Here is an 11,742-nt window from a genome sequence, read left to right as displayed (position 1 = left end):
GCCCTGTACAACGCTCAGACCCCGGGGGGCTGCGGCGATCGCGATCGCGATCCCGATCCCCATCCCCATCCCCATCCCCATCCCCATCCCCATCCCCATCCCTATCCCCATCCCCATCCCCTGCCCGTTACCTGCCGCCGCTGTTTGAATCCCGAGCGCGGGAACTCCGCCTTCCCCTCCGCTACGGCGGCCGCGGGCGGACAAAGCGCGGCAGAAGGCGGAGGGAGGAGCAGAGGGGCGGGGCCCGTGGCACAGGGCGGGGCCTGGGCTGGATCCTCGAGGCTTGCGGGGAGCTTCGGAGGGGGCGCAAGGGTCCCCAGGCTCTTTTGGGAGGAATCTCTGTGAGATCCCCACAGCCCTGTCGGGGTCTCTGTGGAGTCCTCAACCCATGGGGGAGGGTCTCTGTGGGGTATCTGTGAGGGGTCCCCAAGACCTTGGAGGGTATGGGGGGGGGCACCAGGGGGTTTAGGGGAGGCTGCGTGGGGTTCTCAAGCCATTGATGGGGTTTCTGGGGCCGCCAACCCATAGGGAAGGGTCTTAGTGGGGTCCCCATGTTCATTTAACCATTTAAGAGCTAGATAGAATACAACAGAATTAACCAGGTTGGAAGAGACCTTAGAGATCATTGAGTCCAGCCTATCACCCAACACCATCTCATCAACTAAACCATGGCACCAAGCGCCCCAGCCAGTCTCTTCCTAAACACCTCCACTGATGGGGACTCCACCACCTCCCTGGGCAGCACATTCCAATGGCCAATCTCTCTTTCTGGGAAGAACTTCATCCTAACACCCAGCCTAAACCTCCCCTGGCACAGGTTGAGACTGTGTCCTCTTGTTCTGGTGCTGGTTGATCTTGGGGGGGAGGTGTCTGTTGGGTCCTCATCCCTGGGGATGACATATCTGTGGGGTCCCCAAAGCCTTGGGGTCATCTATGAGGAGTCTCCAAGGCCTTGGAGGGTATAGGAGAGGGAACCAGGGTGTTTGAGGGGGGCTCCTTGAGGTTCCCAAGCCCTTGGGGAGGTCAGTGTGGAGGGGGTCTCTGCAGTGCAGCATGGACCCCAAGCCCTTAAGGAGGTCTCTGTGGGATCTCCATGGCATTGCCAACCTCTCTGGGAGGCTCTCTGTTGCACACCCAGGCCATGGCAGGAGGGATGTTTCTGGGATTCAGCAGCATTCCCAACCATTTGGAGGGGGTCTTCATGAGGCTTCCAAAGCCCTTGCAGGGATCTCTGGGGGAGTCTCCATGTGGATGGTGTCTCCTGGGAGAAGGGTGGAGAAGCTTGGGGGGGATGCTCAGGCACCCCAGGGTGTGCTGTGCCCCAATCCAGCATGCAGCACAAAGCTAGACCCCCACTCTGCATCCTCCTCAGCGCCCCACCCTGGATCCCCATCTCCCTTTGCCCCACCCCCACCAAGCACAGCTGCCTCACGACTGGAGAGAGTAATAAAAAAGCATTTATTCCTCTAATAATAAACCCATTTCAGGAAGCACAAGTGAGATCCATGGGGTGGGCTGGAGCCCCCTCTGCACTTCTCCCAGCCAGACTGGGGGGTCCAACCCCCTGCCTCACGGTGTCAGGCACTTCACCCCGGCATCCTCAGCGTGCCCACAGTTGGTCTTGCCCCAGCCAGAGAAGCTGCAGTGCGTGAGGCTCTCCTCCGTCCCGCTGCAGGAGACGTCGTCCATCCAGATCCTCCCTGTGCCTGCAAAAACAGAGTTGTGAGGAGTGGCACCATCATGATCACCACCAGCACCTCCTTAGATCTCCTTCAAGGGCTTCCAAAAGGACTGCAAAGAAAAGTTTTTTTGCTGCTTGGAAGCTTCATGGAGGAGGAAGGATGTCCCTGGACAACTTGGTGCCATGGTTTAGTAGTAGTCATGAGGTCTTGGGTGATAAGCTGGACTTGATGGTCTTTGAGGTCTCTTCCAACCTTATTGATTCTATGATTCTGTGACTTGAAGGGCAGAAGAATCAACCCCATTTACAGCTGCATTTGGGTGCCCTGACTTTGCCAGGAGATTCCATACACCGGAATAAATACAGACTCCAGAGTCTAGCTGAAGGCCTGTGGCTCACAGGGCTGCCCAGGGGGTCAGGACTGGCTGCAGTCTTCTTCAACACTTCCATCAATGACCTGCATGAAGGGCCAGAGTGGACCCTCAGCCAGTTTGTTGATAGTACCAAGCTGGGAGAAGTGGCTGCCATCCCACCAGGCTGTGCTGCCATTCAGTGAGAGCTGGGCAGGGGGGAACCTCATGAAGTTGAACAAGGGCAAGTATAGGGTCCTGCCCCTGGGGAGGAATAACCCCCTGCACCAGGACAGGTTAGGAGCTGACTTGCTAGAAAGCAGCTCTGCAGAGGAGGACCTGGGTGTGCTGGTGGACAACAAGTTCCCCATGAGCCAACAAAGTGGCTGAGAACACCAAAGATCTCCTGGAGTGCATCAAGAAGAGCACGGCCAGCAGGTTGTTGGAGGTTCTCCTCCTCCTCTACTCTGCACTAGTGAGGAGTCCTGGTTCCAGTCCTAGGCTCCCCAGTTCAAGAGAGACAAGGAACTGATGGAGAAAGTCCAGCAGAGGCTACAACAATGCTGAGGGGCCAGGAGCATCTCTCAGAGAAGAAAAGGCTGAGAGACCTGGGGCTGTTTAGCTCAGGACTGAGAGGGAATCTTCTCGGTGCTGATCAATAGCTGCAGGGGGGTGGGGGGCAAGAGGATGGGGCCAGACTCTTTTCAGTGGTGCTCAGCAACAGGACAAGCAGCATCAGCCACAGACTGGAACCCAGAAGGTTCCACCTGAAGATGAGAAACTCCTTTCCTGTGAGGGTGCCAGAGCATTGGAAGAAGCTGCTCAGAGAGGTTTTGGAGTCTCCTTCCCTGGAGAGGTTCCAAACCTGCCAGGACGTGATCCTGAGCAACCTGCTTTAGCAGAGAGGTTGGACTACATGATCTCCAGAAGTCCCTTCCAGCTCCCACCATGCTGTGGTTCTATGATTTTACACTTTGCATTGCAGCTTTCTCCCATTTCTGGAACCCCTAATTGTCAAAGCTGTGTGCCAGGCAACCTGATCTAGATGAAGATGTCTCTGCTCACTGCAGGGAGCTGAACCAGATGACCTTCGAAGGTCCCTTCCAACCCAAACCATTCAATGAGCCTCTCTATTCTCCCCCCCCCCCCCCCAAACAGAGACCCCCATCTCGGCCTGCCCAGGTGATGGATGCAGAACAGCCCATCTGGCTCCTGGCACTGGGGTAGTCCCAGATTTTGGGGGCTACCAAACCTTCCCTGTTGTGCAGAAAACACCCCCCAGGACAAGCTGTGGCAGCCAGCAGCACACAGTGAGTTGTGGCCACGGTGAGGCACATGCTCTATGGGGCATGGATGGAATCTTCCTGCCCCACCATGGATGTTCCAAGGGCATTTGGGGCTGTGCATCTGCCTCTGCTGGGTGTTCATAAGCTGCTGAGTGGGGGGTTGTGTAAGGTGCCAAGGGGTTTATGGGAGGAGGAGCAGCAGCTCTTCCTAGCTGGAGCAACCCACATCAAGCCTATGCCCCATGGAAGGCACTGGATGATGCATGTGCCAGGACCCTGAGTGACTGCACCAGTGACACCAGATCTAAGCTGGAGATGGGGAAGAAACCCCAGGGTGAGTAGCCAGGGCTGTGGTGGCAAATCAATCTCTGAGCTCTCACAGGGTTGGTGTGAGGGATATCAACCTGTGCAGTGTTCCAGCTGCGCTCCCACAGCACGTGTGGTCAACCAGCACGCTCGGGGCTAGGTGGTGGCAATGGTGGCTACCTGCTTTGGGGTTCCACTGTCTCCTCAAGCAGCTGGGGAGGAGGCAAAGGAGTTAAAAAGCCTCCGTGGTCTGGGCAGGAACACCTCAACCCAACAGTTTGGGGCCAAAGGCCACCCCTCCACCCACCAAAGTGTTCCTGACGTTTCCCCTCTGTTTTCCAAGGCTGCTGCTTGCTTCCCCCCCGCCCCCCTTTTTTTTTCCTTTTTTTCCTTCCCTTTTGTTATTCTGAAGAGAAAATAGATCTCAAAAGTCCTGGCTGGCTGAAACCCCCGAAGTGCTGGGTCAAAAACAACAAGTCCCGGGGCCGGGTCTCCGGTGCTGAGTCAGCATGGGGCAGGGCGTGCGAGCCGAGGGAGCTGGGGCAAGGGAAGAAGCTGCTGCTGGGCCAGGGCCAGGGATGTGCTTGCAGATGCTCCTGCAGGCCAAGGGCAAAATGCTTGCAGACACTCAGGACTGGCTGTGCTGGAGGAGCTGGTGTTTGGCCAGGCTGAAGCTGCTCAGGCCACCACGGCCCATGTTTGCCTGCTGGGGGACATCTGCATGCCTCCAGCCTCTTCTTGTTCCTTGGTTTATGTATGGGCTGAGGGGAGGTTTGGGGAGAGGTGGAAGGGTCACCATAGAATGGTTTTGGCTGGAAGAGACCTTGAAGGCTGTCGAGTCCGAGCATCAACCCAGCACTGCCAGGGCACCACTAATCCTCACCTCAGCACCACAGCTACACAGCTTTTAAACCCTTCCAGGGATGAGGACTCCACCACTGGCCTGGGCAGCCTGTTCCAGGGCTTAACCATTCTTCCAGTGAAGATGTTTTCCCTCTTGTCACAGAATCATAGAATCAATAAGGTTGGAAAAGACCTCAAAGATCATCAAGTCCAACCTGTCACCCAACACCTCATGACTACTAAACCATGGCACCAAGTGCCACATCCAATCCCCTCTTGAACACCTCCAGGGATGGTGACTCCACCACCTCCCTGGGCAGCACATTCCAATGGCTAACAACTCTCTCTGTGAAGAACTTTCTCCTCACCTCCAGCCTAAACCTCTCCAGGTGCAACTTGGTTGAGGCCATTTCCTCTTGTCCTGTTGCTCATTTCTTTGGGAGAAGAGACTGAACCCAACTTGCTCCACCCTCAGCACCACATTGACACAGCTTTTAAAGCCCTCCAGGGATGGGAACTCCACCACTACCCTGGGCAGCCTGTTCCAGACCTTGGCAATCCTTTCCCCGAAGATATTGTTCCTCCTGTCCAGCCTAAACCTCCCTTGGTGCAACTTGAGATCATTTCCTCTCATCCTATCACTTGCTCCTTGGGAGGAGACATTGGCTTCCACCTCACTCCAACCTCCTTTCAGGATGTTGTGGACAGCAAGTAGGACTCCTCTCAGCTTCCTTCTCTCCAGCCTAAACAACCCCACTTCCCTCAGCTGTTCCTCACATGATTTAGTTCTTTAGACCCTCCACCAGATTCTTTGCTCTTCTTTGGACAATCTCCAGCCCCTCAATATCCTTCTCAGGGTGAGGCAACCATACCTAACCCCAGGATAGCCTGGAGAAGAGGAGGCTCAGGGGAGACCTTCTTGCTGTCTACAACTACCTGAAGGGAGGTTGTAGCCAGGTGGGGCTTGGTCTCTTCTCCCAGGCAACCAGCACCAGAACAAGAGGACACAGTCTCAAGCTGTGCCAGGGGAGGTTCAGGCTGGATGTTAGGAAGAAGCTCTTCCCAGCAAGAGAGTTTGGCCATAGGAATGGGCTGCCCAGGGAGGTGGTGGAGTCACCATGCCTGGAGGTGTTTAGGAAGAGACTGGCTGGGGTGCTCAGTGCCATGGGTTAGTTGATTAGAAGGTCTTCGGTGATAGGTTGGACTTGATGATCTCAAAGGTCTTTTCCAACCTCGTTCATTCTATTCCATTCCATTCCACTCTGTTCCGTTCCGTCCCCACTCCGTTCCGTCCCACCCCGTTCCATTCCCACCCCGTTCTATTTCCACTCCATTCCACTCCCACTCCCACTCCACTCCCCTCCCACTCCCACTCCACACTGCAGGGGGCCAATCCCTTGCGGCAGGCGGGGCCTTACCCTGCCCGAAGCGCGCCATGCGGTACACCTCCTTGGCGCCCCGGAAGCCCAGCGTCCGGCACACCACATCGCCGTCCTTCTTGTCCCAGCCGTCGTCGCACACCGTGCCCCAGCGCCGCTCGTAGAACACCTCCACCCGGCCCTCGTGGGGGCCGGAGCCGTTCACCAGCCGCACCATCCCCTCCTCGATGGCTGCTGCTGGCAAGAGAGGAGAGACAGACTGAATTAACCAGGCTGGAAAAGACCTCAGAGACCATCGAGTCCAACCTGTCACCCAACACCATCTGATCACCTAAACCACGGCACCAAGCACCCCAGCCAGTCTCTTCCTAAACACCTCCAGGGATGCTGACTCCACCACCTCCCTGGGCAGCACATTCCCATGGCCAATCTCTCTTGCTGGGAAGAATTTCTTCCTAACATCCAGCCTGAACCTCCCCTGGCACAGCTTAGTCGTGTCCTCTTGTTCTGGTGCTGGTTTCCTGGGAGAAGAGACCAATCCCCACCTGGCTACAACCTCCCTTCAGGTAGCTGTGGAGAGCAAGAAGGTCTGCCCTGAGCTTCCTCTTCTCCAGGCTAAACAATCCCACAGGCGATTGGAGAAGGAGACCCCACAGCCTCTGTGTGCAGCCTGGGGAAGAGAAGGATCAGGGGTGACCTCATTGCCCTCTACAACTACCTGAAAGGTGGTTGTGGCCAGGAAGGGGTTGGTCTCTCTCCCAGGCAAGCAGCACCAGAACAAGGGGACACAGTCTCAAGCTGCGCCAGGGGAGGTTTAGACTCGAGGTGAGGAGAAAGTTCTTCACTGAGCGAGTCGTTCGTCATTGGAATGTGCTGCCCAGGGAGGTGGTGGAGTCACCGTCCCTGGAGGTTCAGGAGGAGATTGGATGTGGCACTTGGTGCCAGGGTCTAGTTGTGAGGTCTGTGGAGACAGGTTGGACTCGATGATCCTTGGGGTCTCTTCCAACCCTAGTTACACTGTGATACTGGCCATCTTTCTGGCACATGGACCATGGCAGATTCTCAAGCGATGGACCCAAAAGTTCTCCACCTCCCCTCAAGAGGGGACTGGTGCAGAGGAAGCTTCCAAGAGCTGGATAAAATCTTAACACCGGTCCAACACCTGCCTCAGCTACACACTGATGAGATGTCACAGGCTGCAATCTCTTCAGGCACCTGGGCCAACCGAGCTGATGAGCATGAGGTGGACAAAGCAGGGTCTCAGCCTTGCCCAGGCTCCTGGGGCTGGGAGGTGCAGAGTTAACAGGGGTTCAGAGGTTGGAGCAGCACTTGGGTTCTGCTGCACAGAGCTGTAATGAGCTTTGGCAGTGCAGGTTGGCTGGGACCTGCCCAGAAGTTGGGTTTTTTTTTTCCTTCATGTTTCAGGCTCTGGGTTTTCCCTGGCTTGCTCCCAGTGGGAACAGGGCCACCTCTTCCAATGACCTCCAGAAAGCACAGTCTTTGCTTGGCCTCAGCACTGGATGATCTCCCACTTCCAGGACTTGCCCAGGGTCAGGCTCAAGAAGGGAACTGGAAACCCTGAGCATGTTTTCCTAGATCTGGGCAGAGCATCAGGGTTGTGGAGGAGCCAGGAAACATCTCGTGCTGTCCTTGCACCATCCCGCTGGTCCTGTCCCCTGCCCTGCACCTAGAGGGGTGCCATCTCAGCCAAGGGACTTGTTTGGGGTGCTGCCAGCTGTCTCCTTCAACCAGTCCAGTTAATGAAACCCATTAGAGATGGACTAGGTGACCTTTAAAAGTCCCTTCCAACCCAAAGCATTCAATGATTCCATGGGATGTCTCCTCCTGGCCATGGAGCAGCTTCTCCAAGGCAGCTTCCTTGGCTCATCCCAGGGGTGGTGTCATCTGAGGACTGGATGAAGCTCCTCTTCCGAGTCCAACACGTGTGCTGGAGCTGCAGATGCTGTCTGGAGCTGCCAGTGGAGCTGCTCCTGCCAAACCAAGCTTCTGCTGGGTCCAACACCAGTGTCACCTGCTAAGGAGCCAGCCCAACCTGCCTGCTACAGGTCTGCAAGTGGAGAATGGGATGTGGCCAGGGAAACCCAAGGTCCTGGACACAGAAACTGAGAGTCCAGCACTTCTTCACCCTGCAGACCGAGGTGGTGTCACCTTTCTGGCTCCACCCACTTGTTTGGACCCTGGCCACCAACACTGGAGCAACTAGGAGGTCCCTTTGCCTGCCTGGAACAGGTTGCCCAGAGAAGTGGCAGACGCCCAATCCATGGAAACATTCCAGGCCTGGTTGTGTGGAACTCTGAGCAGCACTGATCTAGCTGAAGATGGCCCTGCTCACTGCAGAAGGGTTGGACTAGATGACCTTTAAGGTCCCTTCCAATCCAAACCATTCTGTGCTATCCAGCATCAGCTGGTTGCTCATCCTGTCCAGGCCCAGCTAGGTATCTCCAACCCAAGCTAGCTGCTTATCCCAAAGTCCTTATCCCCCTTGCTGTGAGTCCATCCTCAGCCCAGCTCTCTGCTGGCTGTTTATCAGAGCAGCCTGTGCGTGCAGGAAGCTGACAGCTCCTTCCCTGAGGAGGGGAAGAGATGTGCAATCAGGGCACGGCTCCAGGCACCACTGGGATGTTCTCATTAAGCAGCAAAGTGAGGGCTGCTAATAAAGCTGCAGAGCTCAGCCACGTGAGTCCTGACTGCAATCCTTCCACTTCCACAAGAAGCTTTGCTTAGAGGGATCATAAAAGCAAATAAACACCAAAGGTCTCCTCCCAAACCCGTAAGAGCTCCACAGCCCAGCCCCAGCCCGGGGTTCTCTTGGTGCCCACAAGTCCTGGAGTCTCTGCAAAAGCTGCGGCTGGGGCTGTGCTCGAGTCCTGGCTTTGGCAGGTTGGTAGAGCCCTCAAGAGGTGGACCAGCACCAAAGCAGGTTGTGCTCCTTGTTGGAGTTGTAGCTCACACGATGGTTTGTGTTGGAAGGGACCTACAAAGGCCATCTAGTTCAAACACCCTGCAGTCAGCAGGGACAGCCTCAGCTAGAGCAGGCTGCTCAGAGCCCCTTTCAACCTGACCTGGAATGGTCCCAGGGATGAGGCATCTACCTCCTCTCTGGGCAGCCTGGGCCAGTGTCCCACCACCCTCAGCAGAAACAATTTCTTCCTTCTGTCTAGCCTGAATCTCTCCTCTTTTAGTTTAAAACCACCACCCCTTGTCCTGTCACCACAGGCCCTGCTAAAAGCTCTGTCCCCAGCTTTCTCACAGGCTCCTTTACATACTGAAAGCCCAGAAGGAGGTCTCCCTGGAACCCAGCACTGCAGAGGGAGTCTAGCCAGAGGGGAGCAGAGGAGCAGAATCCCCTTCCTTCACCTGCTGGCCAAGCTGCTTTGGATGCAGCCCAGGATGCAGCTGATTTCTGGGCTGTGAGTGCACATTGCCAGCTCCTGTCCAGCTTTTCACCCACCAGCAGCCCAAAGTCCTCCTCTGCAGGGCTATTCTCCATCCCTTCACTCCCCAGCCTGGATTGATGCTGGGGGTTGCCTCGACCCAGGCACAGCATCTTACACTTGGCCTTGTTGAACCTCAGAGGCTTCACACAGACCTACTTCTCCAGCTTGTCCAGGTCCATCTGGATGGATCCTGTCCCTCAGGCAGGTGGTGTCAACACCACCACCCAGCCTGGGGTCATCTGCAGACTTGCTGAGGGTGCACTCAATCCCCCTGTCCATGTCACTGATGAAGATACTGAACAGCACTGGTCCCAGTGCAGACCCTGAAGGGTGATGAGGTCCTCAGTCCTTGCTGGCAGTACATCACACTGTGGTGCTCCCCAGCTGCTTCTGCTGCTCCCCTCCTAACCCTGCTGCATCCTTGTTCTTCTCTGGCATTATTTGGATGTTGCTGCAGCCAGTGGCAGGACCTGGAGCCCCTCTGTGGGTGCCTGGGGCAGGAGGGATGTCTCTGAAGTGCCACGAGGGAGGTGCCCAAGGAGAGAATTCCTTGGGGGAGGGGCAGAAAGGATGTCCTCAGGGAGGCAGGAGGGATGATGTCCCTGGAGAGGCAGAGATGTCCTCCAAGGAGGGATGTCCCTGGGGTGAAGGAGGGATGTCCCTAAGGTGGCAGGAAGGATGTCCCCAGGGAAGTAGGAAGGATGTTCTTGGAGAGGCAAGAGGGATCTCCCCAGGGAGGAAGGAGGGAAGTCTCTGAGGAGGAAAGTTCCTGGAGAGGCAGGAGGGATTGCCTAGCCAGGAAGACCTAAGCATGAGGCTCACCAGCCTTGTGCCAGCGGCAGCTACCCTTTTCCTGCCTGCTTTGCATTGGGCAAAGCCCTCAGGGGCTCCTAACCCCACAAACACCTCCAAAATCCTGCCCAGAGCACTGGGAATCATAGAATCATAGAATCAATAAGGTTGGAAAAGACCTCAAAGATCATCAAGCCCAACCTGTCACCCAACACCTCATGACCACTAAACCATGGCACCAAGTGCCACGTCCAATCCCCTCTTGAACCCCTCCAGGGACAGTGACTCCACCACCTCCCCGGGCAGCACATTCCCATGGCCAACAACTCTCTCTGTGAAGAACTTTCTCCTCACCTCCAGCCTAAACCTTCCCTGGCACAGCTTGAGGCTGTGTCCTCTTGTTCTGGTGCTGCTTGCCTGGCAGAAGAGACCAACCCCCACCTGGCTACAACCTCCCTTCAGGTAGCTGTAGAGAGCAAGAAGGTCTCCCCTGAGCCTCCTCTTCCCCAGATGGCCACCAGCCAGCACTTACCTGTGCCACTGCCTCGGTCACCCTTCTCTCCCTTCGGGCCTCGGTCACCTGGGAGAAGAAAGAGTCAGAGGTATTTATCCTTCTTAAAAATCAGCCTTTTTTTCCTGGCTGCCCTGCTCCTAGGTGACCTCTTGTGTCCATAGCTCCTGGAGGGCTTTAGCACTTTGGAGCGTGAAGCTCCAAACGATTCCTCGGCTCCTGGCCGTGCTGCAGGGCTGTGGGACCCACCTGCTGTGGGTGCAGGGTAAGGATGGGCAAGCCTCCCACAGCTGCTCCTGAGGTGCTTGTCCTCTAGCAGATGGAGGATACAAGGCTGGTGGCCACACAGTCCCAGACTTTCAGCATGGGGGGTGGGGGTTGGAAGGCACCTCTGGAAGCTGTCTAGTCCAGATCCACCGATCAAGAAGGGTCATCAGAGCAGGTTGAGCGGGGTCACATCCAGGTGGGTTTGGAAGCTCTCAAAATCCTCCTGTTAAACATCATGAGGTTCCTCTCCACCCAGCTCTCCAGGCCTTGCTGGATGGCAGGACAGCCTGTCTGGATGTCAGCCACTGCTCCCAGCTTTGTATCCTCAGCAAATTGGCTGAGGGTCCGCTCTGTCCCTTCATCCAGGGTGCTGATGAGGATGTTGAACAAGCCTGGAGCCAGTCCTGAGCCCTGTGGAATACCAGGAGCTACAGGACTCCAACTAGAGTCTGCCCTGCCGATCACAACCTTCTTCTGGGTGAAGCTCTGTCTTCACCCAGTTCTAAGTCCTTCTGTAGGAGGTTCCCTTGAACCCTCCCATCTCCTCTGCTCCCCTTCACCCCAGGCAGCAGGGCAGCAGCAGAGCAGCAATAAGGGAAAACAACCCCTGAGTTTGGGGCTGAAAAATGTCTGTTTGGGGTTAAAACTGCTTCATTTTGCAGGGGTGAGGGACAGGGACGTTGGCTTCCTTCAGCCTTGATGGCTCATTGCCTCTTCCTGCACCTCCATTTGCTGAACCCAACCTCTGTATCCACCGAGAAGTAACAATGCTAGGGGGGGGTTCAGACCACTTGGGTAAACAAGCTGCCTTCAAAGGCACACCAATTTGCACCTCAAATTAACGAGCTCCCTAATTAATCTGTGTCATG

The 11,742-nt window shown here is 56.0% G+C and overlaps 1 protein-coding gene across 1 annotated transcript in view; it reads right to left on the bottom strand.

Moving 5' to 3' along the window:
* Window positions 1–1,568: 1,568 nt before the first annotated feature.
* The window catches only part of SCARA5 (scavenger receptor class A member 5), a 46,267-nt gene continuing 36,093 nt past the window's right edge, over window positions 1,569–11,742 (bottom strand). The window contains exons 6-8 of the mRNA XM_054178282.1: window positions 10,614–10,675; window positions 5,885–6,065; window positions 1,569–1,706 (exon numbers count right to left, since the gene is read on the bottom strand). Coding sequence (XP_054034257.1) covers window positions 1,570–1,706; window positions 5,885–6,065; window positions 10,614–10,675 — 380 coding nt within the window. The 3' untranslated portion in view covers window position 1,569. The remainder of the gene's footprint in view (window positions 1,707–5,884; window positions 6,066–10,613; window positions 10,676–11,742) is intronic.

The sequence above is a fragment of the Dryobates pubescens genome, chromosome 3 (genome assembly GCF_014839835.1).
Source record: "Dryobates pubescens isolate bDryPub1 chromosome 3, bDryPub1.pri, whole genome shotgun sequence".
Taxonomy (NCBI): domain Eukaryota; kingdom Metazoa; phylum Chordata; class Aves; order Piciformes; family Picidae; genus Dryobates; species Dryobates pubescens.
Note: the sequence above shows the minus strand (reverse complement) of the source record. Positions and strands in the feature narration are given on the sequence as shown.